Below are 27,843 nucleotides of genomic sequence, written 5' to 3' on the forward strand. Positions count from 1 at the left end.
GGGGAGACTGAGTGGGAGGTAACAGCCAGCTGCGACCAGGATAAGGATAAAAGGATAAATGGCAGAATTCGCGACCCGCCGCAGCACAGGCTGGTACGGTGTGCACCGGAGCGCGACGTCTTTGGTAAGTCTCTGCGTGCGGAACTTCTTTCATCAGCGTGCTGTGTTGCAGGCAAATCGCTTGCCTCAACTTGACAGTCGGTTGTTTACACAGTTACTGACTCATAAAAGCTTTGCCCATGAAACTCGGGGAAAAACTAAAGTACGAACCGCCACTTTTTCTCAACTTCTTTCCAGGACCTGTAGCGCAACAGTTTTTCCGATGCATTCCTGTACCACTTCACGTGAGCTCTGCAGTTAGCAGATGACTGTTGCCGGCCGCTGTGGCCGAGCGGTTCTAGGCACTTCAGTCCGGAACCGCGCTGCTGCTATGGCCGCAGGTTCGAATCCTGCGTCGGGCATGGATGTGTGTGATGTCCTTAGGTCAGTTAGGTTCAAGTAGCTCTAAGTCTAGGGGACTGATGACCTCAGATGGCCGGCCGAAGTGGCCGTGCAGTTAAAGGCGCTGCAGTCTGGAACCGCAAGACCGCTACGGTCGCTGGTTCAAATCCTGCCTCGGGCATGGATGTTTGTGATGTCCTTAGGTTAGTTAGGTTTAACTAGTTCTAAGTTCTAGGGGACTGATGACCTCAGCAGTTGAGTCCCATAGTGCTCAGAGCCATTTGAACCATTTGACCTCAGATGTCAAGTCCCATAGTGCTTATAGCCATTTGAACAAGATCACTTTTTCTTACATCGTAAGTCAAATAATAGCGCAGTCTCTTTTTTCCCTAAGTCTTCTGACTGGTTTGCCACGATGCGCCATGAGTTCCTCTCTTGAGCCAAACTCTTCATCTCAGAGTAGCACTTGTAACCTACATCCTCAATTATTTGCTAAATGTTTTCCAATTTCCGTCATTGAGGTTACTCCGTGATGTCTTAACAAATGTCCAACCGTCCTGCACCTTCTTCTTCTCGGTGTTTCCCAAAATGGTTCAAATGACTCTGAGCACTATGGAACTTCTGAGTTCATCAGTCCTCTAGACTTAGAACTACTTAAACCTAACTAACCGAAGGACATCACACACATCCATGCCCGAGGCAGGATTCGAACCTGCAACCATAGCGATTGCTCGGTTCCAGACTGTAGCGCCTAGAACCGCTCGGCCACTCCGGCTGACCGGTGTTTTCCATATATCCCAAATATCCGTATGTCTCAAACGCTTCGATTCTCTTCTTTCCCAGTTTTCTCCCACTGTCCATGTTTCACTACCATACAGTACTGTGCTCCAAACGTATATTCTCAGAAGTTTCTTCGCAGATTAACGCCCATGTTTGATACTAGTACACTTCTCTTGGTCAGGAGTGCTCTTGTTACCAGTGCTAATCTTCTTTTTATGTCCTCCTTGCTCAGTCTGTCATGGGTTATTGTTAAGTTTCTCATTGTTCTCATTTCTGCTACACTTCATTACCTTAGTGTCTACTCTGCCGCGCGGTGAATGGGCGCCTTGCCACGTTTCGTGCAGCTGCTTCCGTCTGAGGTTCGAGTCCTGCCTCGGGCATGGGTGTGTGTGTTGTCCTTAGCGTCAGTCAGTCTGAGCTGGTTTAAGTAGTGTGTAAGACTAGGGACCGACGACCTTAGCAGTCTTGTCCCTTCGCAATTCACACACATTTGAACATTTTTTAGTGTTTACTCTACTTAAAAATTGGTTCAAATGGCTCTGAGCACTATGGGACTTAACTTCTGAGGTCATCAGTCCCCTAGAACGTAGAACTAGTTAAACCTAACTAACCTAAGAACATCACACACATCCATGCCCGAGGCAGGATTCAAACCTGCGACCGTAGCGGTCACGCGGTTCCAGACTGCAGCGCCCAGAACCGCTCGGCCACTCCGGCCGGCTACTCGGCTTACTCTGACTCCTCATTCTGTACTCATGACATCATTCCGTTCAGTGCATCCTTCAATCCTCTTTCACTGAGGACAGCAACGTCATCAGAGATTCTTGTTATTGATATCCTTTCACACTGAATTTTCAGTCCCTCGGTCGCTCCTTCTTCGATGTACACATTGAACATTAGGGGCGAAAGGCCATATTCCTATCTCATACCGTTTTTATTCCGAGCACTACGTGCTTGGTCTTTCACTCTTATTGTTCCCTCTTGGCTCTTCTACGTATTGTATATTACCCGTCTCTCCCTATACCTTACCCCTATCTTCCCCAGAATTTCGAACATCTTGCACCATTTGACACTGTTGAACACTTTCTCCATGTCCACAGACCCTATGAACGTGTCGATTTTTCTTTAGTCCTCCTTGCGTTATCAGCTGCAACGTCAGAACTGCCTCTCTGGTGCTTTACTTTTCCTAAAGCCTAACTAATTTTCGCCTAACACATCCTCAATCATTTTTTCCAACCTCCTGTACATTGTTCTTGTCAGCAACTTTGATGCATGACCTGTTAATTCTTGCACTTGTCGGAAGTGTGTGGGAGAAAATGGTTCAAATGGCTCTGAGCACTATGGCACTTAACTTCTGAGGTCATCAGTCCCCTAGAACGTAGAACTACTTAAACCTAACTAATCTAAGAACATCACACACACCCGTGCCCGAGGCAGGATTCGAACCTGCGACCGTAGCGGTTGCTCGGTTCCAGACTGTAGCGCCTAGAACCGCTCGGCCACCCCGGCCGGCTCTGTGGGAGATGTTTTTCCGGAAGTCAGATAGTATACCGTCAGATTCAGATATTATAAACATCGACGTGAATAGTAGTTTTGTTGCCACTTTCCCCAGTGTCTTTTGAAATCCTGATGGAGTCGTATGTATCGCTTCTCACTTATTCGATCTTAAGTCTTCCAAATTTCTTTTGAGTTCTCATTCTGATACTGGGTGCGCTATCCCTTCTATGTCTATTCTTGTTTCTTCTTCTGTCACGTTATCAGACAAGCCTTCGGCCTCATAGAGGCGTTCAACATAACCTTTCCGGCTAAACGCTCTCACGTCTCCAGTTAACAGTGGAATTTCCATTACTCTGTTAATGTTACCATCGTTGATATTAATTTCACCGAGGTTTGTTTTGACTATATGATGTTCTGAGTCAGTCCTTCCGACAATCCTTTTCTTCCGATATCTTCACATTTTTCATGAAGCCGTTTCGCCTTACCTTCCTGCACTTTCTGTCTATTTCATTCCTAAGTGACTTGTATTTCCGTATTCCTGAATTTCCCTGAACGTTTTTGTATTTCCTTCTTTCATCGATCAACTAAACTCTTTCTTTTGTTACCCACGGTTTCTTCGCAGTTGGCTTCTATCTACCGTGTTCTATCCAGCTTCTGTGATTACCCTTTTTTATAAATGTCCATTCCTCTTCAACTGAACGGCCTACTGGGCTATTCGTTATCGCAATACGTATAGTCTCAGAGAAATTGAAGCTTGCCTCTTCATAGCTTTCTACTACCATATCGCACTTCTTTGCGCACTGATTCTTCCTACACTTCGTGAGTCCTAAATTGTGACTTGAGTCTACTAGCAATATTTATTATTGTTACTGGTTGTTTTTGATACGGAGTCTAAACGAATGTCACGATTGACGTAAGCTTGTTGCATGCGAACGACCATATAAACTTTAGAGGCACGCTGGAAGCCTTCCTTAAAGTAGCGAAGCACGTAAGTCGCATTCCCTATTTAACAGAACTTCAAGTTCTCTCGTTTTATCAATGTTTTACTAACACTTTCAACACTGCCCTCTTTACACCCGGCACTTGGCTGTGAACTGGCACATTTAATGGATGTTTGAAATTAGACTGCAAAGAACAGAAAAATGATAGGAATATGGTTCTTGCATCATTTAAAAGGAAAAAGTAAGAGCTTTACATGAATGTGAGTTTATATTACAATATAAAATAAGAAGGCGTGTTATAATTAAAAAGAGAAGACACAAAAATATCGTGGATAAAAAACTTTTTACATGATCTCTTTCTTGAGTAGTGCCATTATTACTGTATCTAAATTTAAAACAAAATATCACTGGACTGTCTAACTGCAGGTACCTGGAAACTAGAGTATTTTAATAGTTCAGATGTAGTTAGCCTTTGTGTGATGCGCTTACCCGTCTCTTTCTTCCCCCTGTCTGAACATACTTTGCAGTACCTAGTAGTACTCACCTTGTTTGCAGAGGGTGGGACCTGCTCTGGAAAGTGCCTTGCAAATGTCCTCTCAATTTGTGAGGATGAAGCGGCTTGTTGCTGAAAAATATTTTCGCCATTCTCAGCCAATTTCTTCCCCACTCTGTGATTACAGCCTACTAGGGGTACATTCTTCCTAGTGTTCTCCTTATATAAAATCAAACTGTTGACAGTTGACACGATAAACAAGTGGAAAAACAGTTTTTCGGGCAAACGGATAACAGCTGGAGAGCTGATCTGCTGTGTCAACCCCAGCTTTATTCTTATTGTAATCAATAATTACGTCTGGCTTTACAATTTCTGTTATTCCACCTTTGGCCCTCACTTGAATACTACTGCTGGTAGACTTATGCTTTGTGGAAAAAAAAATCTCGTTTTGACTCCCACTTCACTTCCAAGAGATGGTGTTTCCTTTGAAAAACTATCTTTTTTTTAGTTTTAGTGTTCTGAATATTCATCGCAAACCTTTCCTGTTTTTCATTACAGTTCCCACACCAAGAGCTTTATTTTCCCACAACATGTCCAAAGGAGATGGACTGGTGTAGTACCTATCCATATAAATGCTGTGTCCTTTGCCAAAGTACTGTGAACACAACCTTTTTACAAGGCCCTGGATACTACTGTCAACATTGCCTGCAGAACCCGTATATACATCACAGTTTAGCATATAACCAGTTGATGAATCGCAGAGAGCATACAATTTTATTCCATATTTATTGGGTTTGTTTTTCATGTGTACTCTGAAGCTTGTTCTACCACGAAAGGGACACATTGCCTCATCTATTGTCAGATTCATGCCTGGACGAAAAGTAATTTTGCTTTTATTCACAAAGAAATCAAACAAAGGCCTCACTTTGTGAAGTGGTTCAAAAATGGTTCAAATGGCTCTGAGCACTATGGGACTTAACATCTGAGGTCATCAGTCCCCTAGAACTGAGAACTACTTAAACCTAACTAACCTAAGGACAACACACACATCCATGCCTGAGGCAGGATTCGAACCTGCGACCGTAGCGGTCGCGCGGTTCCAGACTGAAGCGCCTAGAACCGCTCGGCCACATCGGCCGGCTTGTGAAGTGGGTCGTGCTTTTCTTCGCCTCTGCTAATGATCGTAGCATTGTCATTCAAGTGTAACATCGACAATGTAGCGCAAAATCGATCGCGACTCAACAATTTACTCGCAAATCCTGCCTGCGGAAACAGGTCTGTTGACCAATAATCACTGATTTTCGGCAATTTTACGACGCACGTATGCAAAATAATACTGAGAGACCAGTAAATCTCTTGCAATTTTACTGCAGACCACTTATTCCAAACAGAGTTTATTTTCAAGCTACCTTTGCGTTTCATTGCCGTAATAACGTTACCAGCGTACAGATTCGTTTCACTTTTGATGAGCGGAATAAGGTCGTCATCAAAGAAATAACTAAAATATCGTAGCTCCTCAGTGGCATCTGAAAAATGCTATGCTACGCCGACTACATCCTGGAAATCCGGCAGTGCTGGCTGATCGTCTGGTTCCGGCCAATCTTGCTCTTTGTGCTCAGTGAGCCACACACGTCCAGCTACCGCAGATGGTGGCTGATGGTCTGTACCACTGTCTGCACAGAAAAAAATATAATGCTAAGATTGGTACTAAAAGGTACTAAATGCAAGTGAAGTAATGAACATTACTCACAATTTCAAAATGCGGTAATGAACTCTTCACTTTATGAACAATTGAGACATATACATACGTGCATCATCACTTGTACTTTCGTCTGGAGAGTACGAATCCTCTTTGTCAGAATGGTCAATTTCAGATCCTGCCTCTCCATAAAGAATATCTAACAAGGGAACCTCCCCATCGCACCCCCCTCAGATTTAGTTATAAATTGACTCAGTGGATAGGCCTTGAAAAACTGAACACAGATCAATCGAGAAAACAGGGAGAAGTTGTGTGGAACTGTGAAAAAAATAAGCAAAATATACAAACTGAGTAGTCCATGCGCAAGATAGGCAACATCAAGGAGAGTCTGGGTTGGGGCGCGCCGTGGTGCGGTGGTTAGCGTGAGCAGCTGTGGAACGAGATGTCCTTGGTTCAAGTCTTTCCTTGCATGAAAAATTTTTCTTTCTTTATTTTAACAAAGTTATGATCTGTCCGTTCGTTCATTGACGTCTTTGTTCACTGTAATAAGTTTAGTGTCTGTGTTTTGCGACCGCACCGCAAAACCGTGCGATTAGTAGACGAAAGGACGTGCCTCTCCAATGGGAACCGAAAACATTTGATCGCAGGGTCATAGGTCAACCGATTCCTCCACAGGAAAACACGTCTAATATGTTCTATACGACACTGGTGACGGCATGACCGGAATATGTTGTCGACCCACCGAACTTGTACACTTGGCGAATGGGTAAAAAGATTCTTCTACCTTGCCCGATTTAGGTTTTCTTGTGGATGTGATAATCACTCCCAAAAAACTGATGAAAACACAAGAATTTGTCACATAAACTGCAACAAATGAATGCAACCGTTTCACAGTCGCACACTTTTCCCTGTGCTCTGTCAAAACATATGTTTTTAACGTTTTCAAATTTTTCCGTGCGTAGACCGTCAAATCCTGCATATGTCAAAGCAAATCTGAACATGTCCTGGAATTTTGGAGAGCGAAGTTGATTATGTGTGAGTGCCTGGTCTTTGATAATTGTCTGAAAATAAATAATTAAAATATTCGCTCAAGGGTAGTCTTGAACCAAGGACCTCTGGTTCCGCAGGTGCCCACGCTAACCGCAAGACCACGACGTTCTCGATTTCAGACACTCTTTGATGTTGGTTATGCCGCACGTGGACTACTCAGTATGTATATTTTGCTTATTTTTTTCATAGTTCCACACAACTTCTTCTTGTTTTTTCGATTGATCTGTGTTCAGTTTTTCAAGACCTATCCACTGTGCCAACATACAACTAAATCTGAGGGGGGTGTGATGGGGAGGTTCCCTTGTCAGAACTACACATTACATTAAAACAATCTTACACAATGTGCTCGGAAATTCCCGTTACAAAGCTCTAAGGATTGTCAGGTGAAATGCTCTCCCTCTACAAGCATTTGAAAACATGTTAGTAACACGACCACTTTTACAAGTGATTGATTAGGTGAGACCCTTTGTTTTACAATTCTACTCATTAACAGCCAAAGACGTTGCTCGTGTACTTGCTGATGCGTTCGCCTCGAGGTGATGCAGTACCGCCTCTTCCAGTTAGTGCGTCCAGAGCCTCCTTCGAGCGCAACAGTCACGCTTTCTGACGGTTGAGGTACTCTTTCTCAAAGCCGTTGCGTCATTGTGGCGAAAATGGTATGCGATGGGTCCGGACGTTCTGGAGAACGATCTTGACAAAGGCGACGAGTATCTTCTCCCATACCGTGAGCTTCGCCATCCAGGAGGATCACACCGGTATATTATGCAAACGTCACTCAACCATATTGCTGTAATATTCTCAGACTCGTGAATGTGGCTCGAACTAGGTCAGAGAGATAGGACATATGTCAAATGACATCAGCCACTTTGCACATGGCTGCCCTGTCGCACACCTACCTACGAAACATGTTTTGTGGCACAGTAACGGTGCGTTTCTGGACCTGAGTTCCTTCTCAACATGTTACTCACTCCCCTCTACAAGCTGTAGAACATTGGAACGGGAGTTTCCGAACACCCTATATTCATTATTGTCATTCTGTGGTCTCCCAAGTTACAAACGACAGATTGTTACACAAGATATAAAAAAAAATGTAAATCATGCTCACAGTAACTTTGATGCACACTCAAAAGTATGCTATGCATACTTATACAAGTATATGTGGCCAGGATAGAAGAGTATCAGTCCCCCCTCTGTTTATTTGTGCTTCTATATTTTGCGTATGTACCCCATAAATTTTTTATTTTGCATTTTTACAATTGGTCATTTACATAACCAGTAAGCTAATAATTATACTTATAATTATCACTTGATGACCTGGAATAATTAGGGGTGGACGTGGGTAACTAATGCTATCTTCGTATTACGTGTGCCTGTGGCAAAATGAGAGTAATAAATAATGTTATAAGATTGGCTGCAAATTTTAGAACATCAAAAATAAATGATATGCAACTTCTGCCGCGTTTTTGACATATCTGACTCGCATTTTATACCTCATATGTTTGTCATTCATTAATTTTCAATTGCCTGTCACAGTATTCACAATTACAAACATTTGTAACAGTTGCAAAATTATTATAAAATTACGAACTATTTAGCAATTAGCTCCACTCATCGCCACAATTTGTGTAGTATCTTTGCTCTCACTGTATCTTTTTACGAAACAGCAACACCTGTATTTGACTCACCGGAGCCGGCCGGTGTGGCCGAGCGTTTCCAGGCGCTTCAGTCTGGAACCGCGCGACCACTACGGTTGCAGGTTCGAGTCCTGTCTCGGACATGGATGTGTGTGATGTCCTTAGGTTAGTTAGGTTTAAGTGGTTCTGAGTTCTAGGGGACTGATGACCTCAGATGCTAAGTCCCATAGTGCTCAGAGCCATTTGAACCATTTGACTCAGCCGTAAGTAGCCGCCTTATACCGCTAAGGTCATAGCTTCCCACACCGCCAATCTGGGAAGTGCCAACAAGCCTGCTCTTATCTGCCTGAGGCTCGTTTAGTTGGCTAATGCTGCTGCTATGGCCGAGACACACACTCACCCCTGTCTCACTTTTCGTGAAACATCAGCTCCTGCCGCGGGAGGTTGCCGAGCGGTCCAGGGCGTCTTGCCACGGTTCGAGCGGCTTCCCCCGTCGGAGGTTCGACTCCTCCCTTGGGTGTGTGTGTTGTCCTTAGCGTAAGTTAGTTTAAGTTAGATTAAGTAGTGTGTAAGCTTAGGGACCGATGACCTCTGCAGTTTGGTCCCATAGAACTTACCACAAATTTCCATTTCATGAGCTCCTCTACCGAGCGAGGTGGCGCACTGGTTAGCACACTGGACTCGCATTCGGGGGGACGACGGTTCAATCCCGTCTCCGGCCATCCTGATTTAGGTTTTCCGTGATTTCCCTAAATCGTTTCAGGCAAATGCCAGGATGGTTCCTTTGAAAGGGCACGGCCGATTTCCTTCCCAATCCTTCCCTAACCCGAGCTTGCGCTCCGTCTCTAATGACCTCGTTGTCGACGGGACGTTAAACACTAACCACCACCACCACCATGAGCTCCTAATGTTATATAATACAGTTTTATTCGAAAAAACGAACTTGATACCGATATCAATACAAATGATTTGGGTGCGACAAAACACCATACACAGTTTGGAAAGCACTTTCTCACAATTAATACGACGTAAACGGAATTAAAAATTTATGAAACGATTTTGGAAATCAGCCAGTATAGATATTGCGTTAAATGAAATGATCTCAGACTTGTAAATTGCCGGCCGGTGTGGCCGAGCGGTTCTAGGCGCTACAGTGTGGAACCGGGCGACCGCTACGGTCGTAGGTTCGAATCCTGCCTCGGGCATGGATGTGTGTGATGTCCTTAGGTTAGTTAGGTTTAATTAGTTCTAAGCTCTAGGCGACTGATGACCTCAGAAAAGTCGCATAGTGCTCAGAGCCATTTGAACCATTTGAACTTGTAAATTACGTGAAACTTCCTGAAAGAGTAAAACTGTGTGCCGGACCGAGACTAGAACTCGGGAGAAGAGCTTCTGGGAAGTTTGGAAGGTAGGAGACGAGGTACTGGCAGAATTGAAGCTGTGAGGACCGGTCCTGAGTCGTGCTTGGGTAGCTCAGTTGGTAGAGCACTTGCCCGAGAAAGGCAAAGGTCCCGAGTTCGAGTCTCGGTCTGGCACACAGTTTTAATCTGCCAGGAAGTTTCATATCAGCGCACACTCCGCTGCAGAGTGAAAATCCCATTCTTGTGAATTATGTAGTCGAAAGTAGACTGAAGCACAGATTTACACTAATTGATCTCCTGTAGACCTTGGTGAAAGAAAATGAGATTTTTAACTACATTTATTGATAAAATTACAGGTTGTTGATCAGCGTGCAACTTTTCTGAAGATATTTTGAAGCAAAAGTTCTTTACTTGGCCCAACACATTTGACCTTGCATTATGTTCTACAGAAGCATTTGTTGGTTCACGTGCATTTTTGTGGCAGTTGTCATAGCTTCTGACTACAATGATACAGATGTCATTACAGGTAAAGATTTTTCTTATTTCAGCTGCCTGTTATGATTTTGGGTATGATAGTGAATAGTAAATTTATAATAAGTACTGAAATACGTGCCAAATTTATGCAGTGAAATTTATATGAATTTCTTTTTCAGGATTTGATTCGGAAGTCACAGTCAATCATTTAAGAACCAGTAGCACAGGTATGTATTTTTTCGCGTAATTTCCAAACACATTTCTTGTTTCAAGTAATGCATTTGGTGGTAACTAATCATATTGTGGTAGATTTATTTCGTGATTTAATAACTGTTTTGAGTGACAGTCGTGGCACTATCATGAACGAAATCTGTACGGTGGCGGATACAGAAAAACCTCAAGCAGGGGGCGCTAAAGATGTCTTGAGCTACCTTTACTTATTTATTAGTAAACATATTGTTACGAGTCTCGTAGCAATACTTTTACTGAGAAACTACTGTGAATTACTGTTATTAATACTTCACAATCAACTGATCACTCTCACCCTCGACTAATCTTCACACTTGCACTTGCTACAATCAGGACTTTTTACTTATTGATTCTTCAGTCTTAATACTTCTGCTTCTGAATGTAAACTAGCTTCCTACTCGGCGAATAGTCCGTATCTATAACGCTACGCATTGAAAGTTCTCTGTACAAGAAAACATTAGAATGTTTACGATTTTTCCCCAACAATTGCCAGATAGAATAATGTATCGAGATCACTAGAATGGCCGCGACTTTTCTCGTAGGTATATGCTAGCTATCTATGTGACAGACAGAAACGTATAAAATACGATGATGCAGACGCGAGTGCTACACAGGAAAGTACAACTACTCGATTCAGTTGAGTCGACTAAGGGAAGAAACGAACGAATTGTTTGTGGGCTAACTTGCCCCACAATGGTGCGGGGGGGGGGGAGGGAGAAGGGGGGGGGGGAGGGGCGCGCCCCACACATGTATCCGCCACTGAATCCGTAACATCATTGCTTTTGGTTCTGTACCCTATATTACTTAGAGTGTCATTTACTTACCTGTTGCATACCTGTTCCACACATCATTACAGAGTTAATCGTAGCCTGACTGTAGAATGTATCACTGCCATTTTCTCAAAGATTTATTTGTGGAGTATATACATGAACAGACAACAGCTAAATTTATGAACTCAGTGCTGGCATACACACGTTTGAAATATCTCTCAGCATTACAGTAGAACACACACAGTATATTCCAAGGCATTTGCAACAAGCGACTACAGGCGATAGATTAAAGCCTGGGGGAAATTTCTTTCTTCAGAGACAAAATGTTCGCTGACGTTTCCCAGTGTCGCTAGGAGTCCTTCCGTATTCTCTGGTACTGGGACGATGAGATTTCATGAAGACAGCGATATTCAAGTAGAGAAGCATAAGAATGAGTGTCTCTAAGCCGAGAGTGATATTTTGGAAGTGAATCAGGAACTTCAGTTACGCCCGGCCTACCACCTTTCACGAGGGGCAGAAAACAGGAGCCCGCATCTCGTGGTCGTGCGGTAGCGTTCTCGCTTCCCACACCCGGGTTCCCGGGTTCGATTCCCGGCGGGGTCAGGGATTTTCTCTGCCTCGTGATGGCTGGGTGTTGTGTGCTGTCCTTAGGTTAGTTAGGTTTAAGTAGTTCTAAGTTCTAGAGGACTTATGACCACGGCAGTTGAGTCCCATAGTGCTCAGAGCCATTTGAGCCAGAAAACAGGATGACAGGCCATTCGTACTGCACAGAGACACCGCGGGGTGCCTATGTCCTATCGTCTCTGAGGCATAAACAGTCTTAAAGGACGCCTCATGCTGGTGGGAGGAGGTAGCGAACATTTGTGCCCCAGTCACATGGCGCATTATCATCCATAAAAAGTCGGTCGTTGTTTTGGAACATGAACTCCACGAATGGCTGCAAATAGCCTGCAAGTAGCTGAACATCCAGGGGAACCAATCTCTTCTGGGTAAACACAACCCAGACCATCAAAGGGCCACCATCAGTTTGCACAGTGCCTTGTTGACAATGTGGATCCATGGCTTCACGGGGTCTGCGCCAAACTCGATCGCAACCATCAGCTCTTATCGACTGAAATCGGGACTCATCTGACCAGACCACGGTTTTCCAATCACATAGGGTCTAACCGATATGGTCACGACCCCTGGAGAGGCGCTGTAGACGCTTTCGCGTGGTCAGAAAAGACACAAGCGTCGGTCGTCTGCTGCCTGGTCTGTTGACTAACAGAGACTGCCGACAGTTGAAGAGGGTCGTAATGTGTAATAGGCAGACATCTGTCCAGGCCGTCACACAGGAATTCCAAACTGCATCAGGATCCACTGCAAGTACTATGACAGTTAGGAGGGAGGTGAGTTAACTTGGATTTGATGGTCGAGCGGCTGCTCATAAGCCACACATCACGCCAGGAAATGCCACACGACACCTCGCTTGGTGTAAGAAGCGTAAACATTAAACGACTGAACAGTGCGAGTGAAGAATAACGGTACACAATGTGACGATCCGATGGCAGGGTGTGGGTATGGCGCATGCCCGGTGAACGTCATCTGCCAGCGTGTGCAGTGCCAACAGTAAAATTCAGAGGTGGTGGTGTTATGGTGTGGTCGTGTTTTTCATGAAGGAGGCGTGCACCCCTTGTTATTTTGTGTGGCACTATCACTGCACAGGCCTACATTGATGTTTTAAGCACCTTCTTGGTTCCCACTGTTGAAGAGCAATTTGCAGATGGCAGATGGCGAACATGATCGAGCACGTATTCATAATGCGCGGCCTGTGGCGGAATGGTTACACGACAATAACATCGCTGTAATGGACTGGCATGCACAGAATCCTGACCTGAATCCTACAGAACACCTTTGGGATGTTTTGGAACGCCGTGCCAGGCCTCACCGACCGACATGGATGCTTTTCCTCAGTGCAGCTCTCGATGAAGAATGGGCTGTCATTCCCCAAGGAACCTTCCAGTACCTGATTGGACGTATGCCTGTGAGAGTGGAAGCTGTTATCAAGGCTAAAGGGGGGCCAACACCATACTGAATTCCAGTATTACCGATGGAGGGTGCCACCAACTTGTAAGTTATTTTCAGCCAGGTATACACAAAGTGTATGAACGTCGCTAACCCACGAGTTTTATCATCTCCGTGTCTTACTGTAGTTGTTAATATTGTGCTTGATCTCTATTTAGAACCACTTCCTGGGCAGGTAACAGTAGAAAAAAACGAAGAAAGTGAAGTCTGCATCAGTTCTGGATCTAGTTGTGCAAACGGAATGTGCTGAAACAAATGCCGCGTCTTATAAACGGTACTGTTATACGTAGATGACACATTTGTGGTTTGGTCCCATGGCAGAAAGGCCTTGGACGATTTCTTTGATTATCTAAATAAAATTCACCCAAAAATATAGTTTACCATGGAAATAGAAAAGGATAACAGAATATCTTTCTTGGATGTCTTAGTTATGAGACGGTCCGATAGAAGCTTGGAATATAAAGTTTTTCGGAAGGCAACACATACGGACAGATATTTACATAAAAATTCTAATCATCATCCTCAACAAAAAAGAGGTGTCATAAAGAGTCTTGTCGATCGAGCGGAACGGATATGTACACCTTAACATTTGGATGCTGAAGTGAAACATCTGAAGCAGGCTTTTGAAAGAAAAGGGCTACTCAAGGATAGAGATAAATAGAATTTTGCGTCCAAGGAACAGAAACCCAAAAGATAAGAATGAACCACAACGACAGAAAAATACAGTAGTTCTCCCTTTTATTACAAAAGTAACAGATCGGATCGGTAAGATTTTATGAAAACATGACATGAAACCGATCTTTAAACCAACAAAGAAAATAAGTCAAGTACTACGATCTGTGAAGGATAAACGCCCTCCCCTGTCGACATGTGGTGTGTATAAAATTCCATGTACCTGTGGTAAAGTTTACATTGGTACTACCAAAAGAAGCGTAAACACGCGACTGAAAGAGCATAAAAGTCTTTGTCGACTTGGAAAAATAGAAAAGTCAGCTGTAGCGGAACATGCTCTTCAACCAGGCAACCACCAAGTGAAGTTTTCGGATACCAAAGTTTTATCTACAACGTTAAATTACTATCCACGGCTATATAGAGAAGCTATCGAAATTTATAAACATCACGATAATTTCAATAGGAAAGAGGAGACTATGAAACTTAGCGATATATGGACAGTGGCTCTACAAAATTGCTAACAATATTTATCTTGGACAAGGTGGTAATCGATAGTCAACCTTATCTTTGCTATGGATTATCACTGCTCATCACGTGTCACCTGAACCACGCCCCCCTTTCTCACAATATATAAGTCGCTCTCAGACACCCGACCAGTCAGTCGGCAAGACTCAGCGGAGCAGCGCCTCTGAGGAAGTCCAGCGCAGTTCTGGAGGAAACGTAAGGAGCAGAAAAGTTCTTGGACCACGACCTCACATTCCGGAAAGTATATCAACGGTACTGTTAAAGATTTGCAGCTGGCCACCTTTGGCATCTTCTGGTGTGCTAAGGATCTCATGATCGACAACATTTACCGACTGTTGCTCAATAAAGATCTACCTGAGGCTGGGAAAGGGTAAGTAATCCTTCACTGACGCCTTGTTTCAGAGCTGCCTACAACAGAACGAGACCTAGCCCACCAGCAGCCCAGCGTCACACCCCAGATGCCAGTGGCCGCAAAGCACAGCTCGCCAGACCTGAAGGATGTCTGTGAGCAGCAGGTGGTGGGACAGCTGTCGGTGGAGAACGCTGCAGCAGCAGCTGTGCACGCGCTGAGGCACTCTTGCTCCAGCCTGAAGCAGGCCACCGTCGCATTCATCAAGGCCCACACCCACCAGGTGGTGATGACACAGGGCTGGGCAGATGCTACGGTCAGCCACCCGCACTCTGTTGTAGAACTGACTCGCCTGCTTGCAGAGCCTCCCGCAGAAACCAGGTATGCATGCACTAGATCAGGGCTTCACAACATACGTGCTCGCGGAGCAAGCAGTGAGCAGCACGGCGCGAGCACGGAGCAGTGCGAGCACGCTACCCCCACTACCGGACCAGAGCGGAGAGTGGGTAGAGTGACGTGGGGCACACAACAGCTGCCGCCAGTCCATGTAAATCCCCGGCCACCTGCAGGGATATCACTCACGAATTATTACTGCGACAAGTGAAACAAATAAAGGAGAATGTACACGTGCCACATAATTTTATTAGCTTTAGTGTATGCCTCTACATTCGTATTAATTTGTGAACTGTTACACAATAAAAGGTGTCACTGAAGTGTGGGATGCTCGGTTATCTTGTACTTTTTGCCCTTTACAATTGCGTCTATGTTCGGAGTAATTGTTCTTGTGCATTGTAGGCGCAGCGTGCAGTTTAAATTTCGATCAGACAATGTGTTTCTCAGGCGCGTCTTGTTACATTTCATTGCAGAGAACAGTTGTTCACAAACGTACGTGGAGCCGAACATTGATATTATTGTAGCCGCCAGTTTGTGCAAACGAGGAAATCTATCCTGAGGGAAGTGTCTGTAGAATTCCAAAATGTTTTTCTTCTGAAAGTTGTCTCTGTATTCTCTGTCACACTGCAGGTCAATAATTTCTTGCTGCAGCTCAGGACGAATCTCTTCAATATTCGCTGAATATGGAGAGGAGAACAGATCAAAATCACTCTCTAGTGCTGTCAGATCTTGAAAGCGTTGATCAAATTCTTCCTTAAGGGCAACTAAACTATGTGAATAACGTTCACAGTCCTTGTGAACATCTTGCACGGATGATAATTTAGGCAAATGAGCTAGGTTTCCTGTTTCCAGCTGACTCACCCTAAGTGTCAATTTCATTTTAAAAGCTCGTATTCGATCTATGAAATGAGTAATTAGCAGATCTTTACCTTGTAGTAAAATGTTCAAAGCATTCAGATGGCTAGTTAAATCTGCTAAGAACGCGAGATCATATTCAAACGCGCGCGCGCATTTCCCCTACCTCCCCCCCTCCCTACTCCGTGACCTTTCACCTGCTCGCGAGCACGTGCCTGAGCAGACGCGAGTACTCGCGCTCAAAACCGGCCAGTTGTTAAGCCCTGCACTAGATATTCAACTACTCTCCCAGGTCTGTCTATGTACGAGCCTACGAGTTTACAACCTCCAGCACGTCAGTATCCCCTAGCCACTTAGTTTCCTTAGTGGTGTCTGTCCCGTGAAATGCATGTTGATGGGCAGCTACAAAAGCCATGCCAGATATCTCTGAGAATTTATATCTATACTTGCCCTTTGTATTGCACAGTGGCTCTCCTCTGGAAAAAACTGAAAACTCAAGGGCATTGAAAATGGCGATGACGTCAGGTCGCCAAAAGATTTCATCTGGAAAACTTAGGACATAGGCTGACTAGGCGTGACATAGTTACCATGTAGATAATACCGATCAAATGTTATTAAATTTTGTATATACTACAGCGGTCTCTGATCACAAATATTTGTGTATTCAATTACCGGATCAAGAACAGAATGCCAGCGATAACCTGACATTATGGGTCATGACTGTTTAGCATTTATGATGATGCCATTGATGGTTATATATTTTACTTGTTTACTCTGTTAACGTCATGAAGACAGGTATCTTTGCTAACGTTCCAGACTATGTATATCAAGACACTGTTCCTAATAACTGAGAGCCTACTATCAGTTAAAAAAATGGTTCAAATGGCTCTGAGCACTATGGGACTTAACATCTGAGGTCATCAGTCCCCTAGACTTAGAACTACTTAAACCTAACTAACCTAACGACATCACACACATCCATGCCGGAGGCAGGATTCGAACCTGCGACCATAGCAGCTGTGTGGTCCCAGACTGAAGTGCCTAGAACCGCTGGGCCACAGTGGCCAGCTACTATCAGATACATTTTTTAAATAAATATCCACATTTTCTATTTTTAGATCAATATTAAGATGATCATTTGCCCTGCATTTTTGAGACGTTTATATTCCTTCTTGCCTCCTTCATTTACTGCATTTTTATATTTTCTCGTTTCATAAATTAAATTCAATATCTCTTCTGTTACTCAAGGATTTCTACTAGCCCACGTCTTTTTACCTACTTTATCCTCTGCTGCTTTCACTATTTCATCTCTCAAAGCTACCCATTGTTCTTCTACTGTATTTCCTTCCCCCATTCTTGTCAATCGTTCCATAATGCTCTCTCTGAAATTCTCTACAGCCTCTGGTTCTTTCAGTTTATCCAGGTCCCATCTTAAATTCCCACCTTTCTGCAGTTTCTTTAGTTTTAATCGACAGTTCATAAACTATAGGTTGCTGCCCTTTGAAATGTCTTACAATTTAAAACCATGTTCCTGAATCTCTGTCTTACCATTATATAATCATCTGAAATCTTCCAGTGTGTCCAGGCCTCTTCCACACATACGACCTCCCTTCATATTTCTTAAACCAAGTGTCAGCTATGAGTAAGTTATGCTCTGTGCAAAATTCTACCAGGCAGCTTCCTCTTTCATTGCTTGCCCTCATTCCATATTCACCTACTACTTTTCCTTCTCTTCCTTTTCCTACTATCGAATTCCAGTCACCTATGACTATTAAATTTTCGTCTTCACTTTCGGTATAATTTTTTTATCTCATCATCTATTTCTTCAATCTCTTCATTATCTGCGGAGCTAGTTGGCATATAAATTTTTACTACTGTGGTAGGTGTAGGCTTCATGTCTATCTTGGCTACAAAATGCATTCACTATGATGTTCATGGTATGTTACCCACATTCCTTCTTTTTTATTCATTATTAAACCTACTCCTGCATTACCTGTATTTGATTTAGTATTTATAACCTTGTATTCACCTGACAAAAGGTCTTGTTGCTCCTGCCACCAAACTTCACTAATTCCCACTATATCTGACTTTAACGTATCCGTTTCCCTTTTTAAATTTTCTAACCTACCTACCCGATTAAGGAATCTGACATTCCACACTCCGATCCATAGAATGCCAGTTTTCTTTCATCTGATAATGATCCCTTCTGAAGATCCGAATGGGGGACTATTTTACCTTTGGAATATTTTACCCAAGAGGACGGCATCATCATTTAACCATACAGTAAAGCTGCATGCCCTCGGGAAAAATTACGGCTGTAGTTTCCCCTTGGTTTCAGCCGTTCGCAGTACCAGCACAGCAAGGCCATTTTGGTTAATGTTACAAGGCCAGATTAGTCAGTCATCCAGACTGTTGCCCCTGCAACTACTGAAAAGGCTGCTGCCCATCTTCTGGAAGTTGTAATATGTCACAAAATCGAACTCAACTTTCTGAGCCGCATTTTTGTCTGAATTTCTTCTCCTGCTCAGTTGGAAAGCTGTTGTCCACGTGCCTACTGTCTATGCTTACTGTCTATACCTTCTACAGCCCTGTCCCTAACATACGAGCTACAGATACTTTAAGTACTGAGTCATAATGATAGTACCACATTAAATACATTAAAAGGATATTGCCATTCTAATTTATGTGATTTTTGATGTCATGCATTGAAACAGTCCTCTCCATTACTACTTATGTCACTCCAGCATAATTATTGACGATTGTACAGGATGGATCAAATAAAAGTGGCCCAGGTGAGTGGACACGATAGAACATACTACATGACAACAGGGTAATGGATACTACGTGGTCAGTTGCTTGCTGAGAAGTTGAACCGTGTCAGACTGCCAGCCAAGAGTGCCATGCCACGCTTAGTCCGAAAATGGCATCATACAGGATCTGCAGATATGTCCCTACTGAGTGTCTGTTGTTCATGCATTAAAAGTAGGAGATGCACCTCAACGCCTCCAGTTTGGTGAATGGGTGTTCGCTGATATAACAGTAAATGGCTTGGTCGTGTATCAGTTCTTTATTTCTGATGAAGCTTTTTTTTCACCTGAGTGGCTATCACAACTGAGAGAAGCACAAGTTCTGGGCAGTAGTGTCTGCACACTGCATTACTGATCCCATCTTCTTTCATCAGACACTGATTTCCACTTGTTACATTGCCAACATTTTGAAACCATTTGAGACAGCATTAACAGAAGAGGAAAAGATCTACAGTTACTTCCAACAGAAACAACTGCCCATACAGCTGGCCAAACGCTGGAGTACATTTACACAATCTTCACACCTGACAGAGTTGTTAGCGAAGGTCAGGCTGCTTGTGTCCCTAGCTGGCCTACTTGGTGGACTGATTTGTCAGTGTGCGTTTACTTTGTGAGGGGAGCCCTCAAGTCTAAGGTGTATCAAAACAACTGCCATAGACTTCAAGAACTGCAGCAGAGTATTTTTGATGAGACTGCAGCAATTCCAGCAGTCCATCTTCTATCCCCTTCAGCAATTTGCTGACCAGGGCCCAAAAGTACCAAGAGATTAATGGTGGTCACTTCCAACATCTGCTATAGTCAGGTTAGTACTGTATTTCCTTTCCTCTGCTGTGTTTCTCTGCACCTGGTAACTTTGTTCTCTGGGCCACTTTTATTTGTATATACCTATAATTTGTGTTTAATGTGGAACAGTGTATTGTGTGATATGATAAGCGGCTGCTATGCGGAACTCAGAAGAAGCAATATGTAAAGTAAATAACAGATCTTAGCAATAAGGTGTGTTCTATTGTCGTCATGGACAATCCCTCACCAGCACTGCCTGTAGTACGAGACCCTGGGCTCCCATGTGAGTACACTCGCCCACACAGTGTCTCTCTCTGTGCAGCACGGCAGCCACTCCAGGGGGCAGTGACCGTGGCCGGACTCCTTATGTGGCTGCACTGCCTACGGCTAACCACCACACTCCTCCACTTGATGATGCCACCATCTCTCACATGCGGTGAGTTGTGTCACACATGTGCACGTTTTCCACACTCATAGTACCACTTACTGAGGTGATAAGCATGTGTCGAAGAAAAGATAAACGTGTTTTCCTGTTTTTGAAATTTTGGGTAAAGCAGAGGTTACAACTGTGAGAAAAATCATTTTTGAGTTATGATGGCGTGATAGTTGAAGTTTGAGATTCTGTCCATAAGACAGATGCAGCATCTTTCTCTGGATTCTTAGTGAGATCAATTTGCAGTTCAGAACCACTCAACTGCAGTTTACTTTCTATGATTGTAATGTATCTTACACGTTAGTCCTGAAGGAAATGGGTGAGGAAGAAGAGTCTTGTTCACTTCCATTCAGCGGACCTTAGACGTTATGTGAATGAAAAGTTGTGGGTGTAGGTGCATCATGGTTCCCAGAAAGAAATAGTGAAGGAAGAGTATGCAGAAATCGAAGTCATATGTAAAGGAAGTGAATATTCAGCACAGATGTGAGGATATGGCTTGTTTCGAGTGTGTGATTAAAAGAGTTTATTGCACACATACATAAGTAGTGATGACTGAAAACCACAACAGGTTATCTAAAGCCGAAAAACACCATAAGAAAACAGTCAGAGGAGGATGATGAGGAAATTAGAGTCATAGCAGAAAATAAAATGAATTAGGAAAATGAATTGAAGCAAAGGTTTGTTGGTAAAAGTAGTAAGAAAATCAGCTTAGAGAGCAGAATTTATGTTGAGAAAGAGTATGTAGACATGGTGATAATACACTGATATGCCAAAACATCGTGACTACTGCCCACCGCGACGTTGGATTCCACATGGTGGCGTTGTCGGTATGTGAAGTGGTAACAAAAGTATGTGAGTGGAGCAGACAAGGACAGAGGGTCATCCTAGCAAAGATACAGGCTACAAATGGGGAAATCCATTGAGATCAACGACTTTGACAAAGGGCAGATTGTTATTATGCAGAGCCTGTGAACGAGTATCCCAAAAATGGAGAAACTCGTCGAATGCTCATGCGCTACTGTCATGAGCATAATGGAAAGAAGCAGAAGGACAGTGACTATCACTGTGTACTAAAGGCTTAAACGCCCACCACAGTTCACAGAACATGAACTGCTGGCTCTGTAAAATGGGACAGACGGTATTGCTGGCATCTGCGCCAAAAGAGCGCAGCGCTGGTGGATGCGTAAGTGTTTCGGAGGACACCATTCACTGCACACTGTCAACACGGACTTCTGCTTCATAGTGTAGTATCTGTATCTCGTTTGGAGATGTACCACAATGCACGCATTTCCACTGAATGGTCAAAACACGGTCCTGTTGCACTAACTAAGGTCGCTCGGCTTCTACATGGGTTGCAGAAGGTGGTGGATACGGCTTTCTCCGACTTCTGCTCAGTTCTTACTTAAATTGGGATGATCATATGCGCGAAGCTGTAGAAATGGGAGCAGTTGCAAGATGTGTAGAGACTGACTAAAACCAGGTTGTAATTTTACTGTAGCAGACAGGTTCGAGAAAGGTGACTCGTTTCGAGAGACGGGAGTGCCAAAAATATGACTGAGTAGTGGTTGTAATCATTAAATGACTTCTCCATATGATCGAATGCGGGTATGTGGTTGAATGGGGAGACTTGATTCCAAATCCCAGACAGCATTTCTAGCGGATAGCGTAGCATTAGAGATCTGAAAGTTAGTGTACATTTTCTTACGACCTCAATCAGCACACCATCTTCTACTGTTTGTGATCCTTCTCAATCACTCATCACCTATAGCCCAGTGGATACATCACCGAACCTCTGACACGGGATCGAGACAGAATGCATGAGGGATTCGCAAATACCAGTTTCATACCACGTTTTTAGCCGAATCACTTTCAGAATTGAGCCATTTTATGACGAGGCTGCATCGTGGGTTACGTGTAACCAGACTGCCGGTCTGATAATATACACTCCTATGATCATCGTCTTGATATTTGTCTGGAAAAACCATATGATTCATTGGTAATGTCGTACCTCAATTTGTAAAGCAAGTATAGCTTTTAACATGGATACTTGTGTGCACCTGTAGCACCAAGACTGCTTGTGACAGTAATATACTGTAGTATGTTTCTTAACATCTGGCGGTTTGTAAGGCGATGACGCCTTTCTTTCTAAGACACAGTGGTATCACTCACAAGAAAAACTTGGGGACATGTCCATCCATGGTTGATTTTCTGTCAGTATTATTTCGTATCGGAGGCAATCAGTTATTGAAGAAGTATTATACTTAGTAATAGTAGGTGATGCGTGATAGGTTCATCTTGAGCATCAGGATTATAAAGTATGTGTTTGTGTTCCGACATGTGCAAAGGAAAGGACTATGTCCAGTCATAAGGAAGGTGTGGATTTGATGTGGAGTACTGTGATAGCAAAGGGAAGAGTATACCAAGTTATAAGAATGGGTACCGATCTTTTTATTTCCAGAGTCACAGCTGTCAGCAGGGTGTATTTCTGATACTTCGCTCATTGTCAAATGTCATTCAATTGAATCGGCAATGGTAAGGTATAATTGTAAGTATAGCGATGAAACATAGATGTGAACGATTTCGTAGGATCATTCTGTCTATGCTTGCTTGGCGTGCAGCGCCGGTGACTTCTGGCAGGAAGGATTCACGTTTCCATTAACTGTAGGAGCTGTCTGAATGCAAAGGCCTGTAGGATTGTAGGAATATAGCAGAGTTAACTGTTGTCCTTTAGACGGTCGAATAGCGAACTAACACTTAGTATGTGTTGGATAGCTTTCGTAAACATGTGAAAATTTGAGAAGAGTCAATATATTTTTAGTTAAGGTGCAATCGATTGTGGTGTGTGCATCTAGCATGTGGAAGACATGTTTGCTGGTTCCCTAGACATCAGAAACACTTTAGTTGACCTTGTAAACTAAAGGGATGATTTGGAATGTACATCACTGACATCGGTATTCAAGAGTGGAAATATCAGTTTTGTCTATTTTTTTCCGAGTTGCCGAGTAAACGTCTTCGCATATGTGACAAGTTTCTAGATAGTCACTGGTTTACAGCACTCACCACCTAGCTAAAGTTTCGGGTTTGTAGAGAAATCATTTCCAGTCTATATCTTGGGAATTATGTTGCGCTAGCGATCAGTATGATGCTGTCAAGTGCTTGATATCGAGAAGTACCATGAAAATGATATAATATTATGGCAAACGATGCTAAAATACATGTGTTCTTGTAAACCCCGAGTCTGGAGATGGGTATAGAAAAGCGTGCAAGCAAGGAAGCAGGTTTGGACCAGAAACAGTGGTGTGTTTGTGCTGAGGGAAAGCGAGTCCGAACTTGTAGAACAGTTCTGAGAGCGACTTCAGTTCGCTGAGGGTGCACTGGTCGTGTGCTAGGGGTGGATGACTTGTGATCGTCGGCTGGGGAAAAATATCTAGCGCTGTGAGGAGTATATGCGGTACTGTCCGTCTTCGCGGTATATGTGCGAACGATGTGAAAGGGGCGATTTTGTATGTGTATTACATCGACATGGTTAGAGATAGGTTTCATGCTCTAATATTCAAGCTTCTGTCCTCAGTATGAGAGCAGTGTAATTGAGTAAAATTCTTTCCGTACTTGACGATATGTAGGGGCACTTGGCAGGGCTTAATTGTCGGTGCAATATGGTGATCTGTACAAAACACAATCATAATGCTCTATTAATTAACAAGACATGCTTTGTGCCAGGACATAGCAGTGTCTACAACCTGATTCGAACAAGAATGGAGGTAAGGTATGTACGGAAAGTTCTGAGAAAGCAAGTGTTCAAAGACAAGTTGAAGCAGACCATCCATCTCTGGCGAGGATGCCGTCACTCATACGCCACTGTGTCATTACGACACCTCCAGACCTGTAGCTGTAGGATACAGAAAATTTGGTACATTTTTCTCTTCTGTATGACAGTGCTTCGAATTCTGTTTGCGTAATTGTTCTGAATTCCCCCGTGTGTGCTTAGACAGTGACTTCTTTCCAAACAGAAAGAATGCACTTATGATTAATGGTGTTTTCACATGATTGCACAGGCCTTTTAGCGGTGTGAACATTCAACGTTTCTGAGATGTATATTGACAGCAGCACAAACATTTCTCCGAGGAGCATTAGCCACACTGGGTATTAGTGCACACTAGACACAGCTCGCAGTTTCTGTTAGGATCGCGAGGGACAAAGCATCCTGTGTTATTCTGGGAAGCATTGGAGCATCTCTCTCGGTGCTGAACCGTACCACAGCGATGCGTCATCGCATATGGGACTTGGGTGAGCACGCCTTGGAGCTCTGTGACGTCAGTATAACACTCGAAGAATTCTAACTGTGTGCACGAAAATAGACTCAACTTTCACCTGCAATGGCGTGGGAGCGTTGGCTCGTGCTGGCTTGCGTCCAGTGTTGGCTTGCAGCGGCGGCGGAGGCTGTGGTGGGGGCGGCGGCGACGTCGGGCATCGAGTGCTGGGATGTGTTCCTTATTAGCAACCTTTTATTTAAACTATTTTCCATCGATTTCACCAACAAATAGGATGCTGCGAATTTTAAAAAAATCTAGCCCATACATGTGAAGAATACCGATTTAATTAATTTGCATAAATTTTTTATATCAATGTGGTGTTAGTGGTACAGTAGTTAATGGGAGGGAGTGCATGGGTGGGTGACATGGAGTGGAACAGCAGGTTAAGTGCATAACACTAGGTTAGTTTGCATAATTTTTATGTAAAATACAGTACAAAAGTTTAAGGTGGTGTGTGGTAAAGAAGAATGCGGCAGAAGTGGCATTCAAAAGCATGTGAAATTCGAAAAGTGTACCAGAAAATGGTGGGAGGACATGACTAATTACTTAATTTGGTGTCAATGGCCGTAGAATATTTCAAGGAAATGGGGGTGACATGGAAAACCACTTAACAGAACAATAGGTTAAGTTCTGACAAAGACCCAAACATTAGGTTAAGACACGCAGAGTACAGTGCCATACACAAGGTTATGCATCATCTTAGCTCCATGTCATTAGTTCTTACAAGACCTACCTGTTTACAGACAGCAGAAAATGATGAGCAAGAGAATTCCAACCTCCACAAACTGATTTCTTTTTATAAATAAACAATATACCCTTGATTTTCCTGTTATGAGATCCTTCCTCTCCACCAATTTCCATATATTGCATACAATGCCTTGAATCCCCTAAATTGTTTAAATAAACAATATTCCACACAGTGTCTAAATTGTTTAAACAATATCCCATACACTACAATCGAATACCCTCCAAATGATCGATCAACTGAGTCTTTTTCCCGCCAATTCCTAGGAAGAGGTGGCGGTCGAATGACTTAGGTTAGTGGAGGTGCCATTTTTCCCGCCATTTTCTTAGGTTAGTAGAAGTTGCATTGTCCTGATGGAATTTGAACTTCCCACCAGGGGGCATGGCAGGGGGGCATGGCACTGTCCCACCAGAGACGTTAACTATTTGATCAGTTTAATTAAGTAGTCAATCAAACTGATAGTAGTGAGAGGGGAAGCCTATTCCAATAACTCACACCTGAAAGTGTACCTGTAGCAGAGAGGGGGAGGGGTAGGGGAACATTAGGTTAAGTGTGGTGATATGGAAAACCACTTAACAGAACAATAGGTTAAGTACATGTCAATCAAAGGAGAACAATAGGTTTGCCACAGAGTGCACACCTACTCCTGATGTAGGCAACCCACAAAATGGCTTCATACCCCTGTAGCCCCACTACTAACACATGTCTCTTTTCCTTATCAGTGTTTTCCACATATTTCTTTCCTCTCTGATTCTGCACAGAACCTCCTCATTCCTTACCTTATCAGTCCACCTAATTTTCGACATTTGTCTGTAGCACCACATCTCAAATGCCTCTATTCTCTTCCGTTCCAGCTTTCCCACACTCCATGTTTCACTACCATACAATGCTGTACTCCAGACGTACCTTCTCAGAAATTTCTTCCTCAAATTAAGGCCGATATTTGATATTAGTAGACTTCTCTTGGCCAGGAATGCCCTTTTTGCCACTGATAGTCTGTTTCTGATGTCCTCCTTGCTCCGTCTGTCACTCATTATTTTACTGCCTAGGTAGCAGAATTCCTTAACTTCACCTACTTCGTGACCGTCGACCCTAATATTAAGTTTCTCGCTGTTCTTGTTTCTACTACTTCTCATTATCTTCGTCTTTCATCGATTTACTCTCAACCCATACTCTGTACTCATTTGACTGATTATTCCATTCATCAGATCATACAATTCTTCTTCACTTTCACTCAGTATAGCAATGTCATTAGCGAATCGTATCATTGATATCATTTCACCTTGAATTTTAATTCCAATCCTGAACCTTTCTTTTATTTCGATCATTGCTTTCTCGGTGTACTGATTGAACAGTAGGGGCGAAAGTCTACATCCTTGTCTTACACACTTTTTAATTCGAGCACATCTTTCTTGGTCGTAAACTCTTATTATTACCTCTTGGCTATTGTACATACTGTACATGACCCTTCTCTCCCTATAGCTTACCCCTATTTTTCTCAGAATTTCGAACATCTTGCACCATTTTACGTTGTCGAACAGTATTTCCAGGTCTACAAATCCTACAAACGTATCTTGATTTTTCTTTAGTCTTGCTTCCATTATTAATCGCAACGTCACAATTGCCTCTCTCGTGCCTTTACCTTTCCTAAAGCCAAACTGATAGTCATCTATCGCAATCTCAGTTTTCTTTTCCATTCTTCTGTATATTATTCTTGTCAGCAACTTGGATGCATGAGCTGTTAAGCTGATTGTGCGACAATTTTCGCACTTCTCAGCTCTTGCCGTCTTCGGAATACTGTGGATGATGTTTTCCGAAAGTCAGATTGTATGTCGCCAGACTCATAATACATTCTACACACCAACGCGAATAGTCGTTTTGTTGCCACTTCCCTCAACGATTTTAGAAATTCTGATGAAATGTTACAGTGTATGTGTCTGGATGTTTTGTGCAGGAACTTTTCTAAGCAAGACAAGAACAGGCTGCTGATAAAGGCAGCTATGGTGGGGTCAACGGCGGACCTGAGGGCCCTGCTGGCAGCGGGAGCCGACGTTGGAGCGAGGGATGAGACCTGGGAGAGCTGGACTGCCCTGCACTGGACAGCTGACAGGGGGCATGTGGAGGCGGCGAGGCTGCTGTTGGAGGCTGGGGCCGAGGTGGGAGCGAGGACCAGGCAGGAGAGCACTGTTCTGCACCTGGCTGCATGCAGTGGCCACGCAGCTGTGGTGCAGCTGTTTACGGACTCCACGAAGTACTCTGTCGATCCTAACGCCGCAGATGCCTACTCCCAGACACCGCTGCACTGTGCGGCGTCGTGGGGCCGGGCAGAGGCGGCGTTTGCACTTCTGGTGGCAGGTGCTGACAGGAAGGCTACAGATGCCAGTGACCATACGCCGCTGGACATCGCTGTGAAACGGAATCGGCAGGAGGTGGTGCAGATGCTGTCACCAAGGTAGCAGTCCTCCAAATGTGGAGTAAAGGAATTGTTTTTAAAATAAAGAATACCAAAAAGTAA

The 27,843-nt window shown here is 43.6% G+C and overlaps 1 protein-coding gene across 2 annotated transcripts; it reads left to right on the forward strand.

The window, feature by feature from the left end:
- LOC126212944 (poly [ADP-ribose] polymerase tankyrase-2-like) lies at nt 1-27,843 on the forward strand. 2 transcript variants are annotated; one of them, XM_049940461.1, is made up of 6 exons: nt 1-124; nt 10,253-10,422; nt 10,550-10,597; nt 15,053-15,380; nt 20,160-20,273; nt 27,283-27,843. In XM_049940461.1, exons 2-6 carry the CDS (start codon nt 10,335-10,337, stop codon nt 27,782-27,784), a joined length of 1,080 nt encoding a protein of 359 aa, XP_049796418.1. In that variant the 5' UTR covers nt 1-124; nt 10,253-10,334; the 3' UTR covers nt 27,785-27,843. The 2 variants fall into 2 exon arrangements, with proteins under 2 accessions (XP_049796418.1, XP_049796419.1); XM_049940462.1 differs by lacking the exon at nt 20,160-20,273.

Source organism: Schistocerca nitens, chromosome 11 (assembly GCF_023898315.1).
Source record: "Schistocerca nitens isolate TAMUIC-IGC-003100 chromosome 11, iqSchNite1.1, whole genome shotgun sequence".
Classification (NCBI taxonomy): domain Eukaryota; kingdom Metazoa; phylum Arthropoda; class Insecta; order Orthoptera; family Acrididae; genus Schistocerca; species Schistocerca nitens.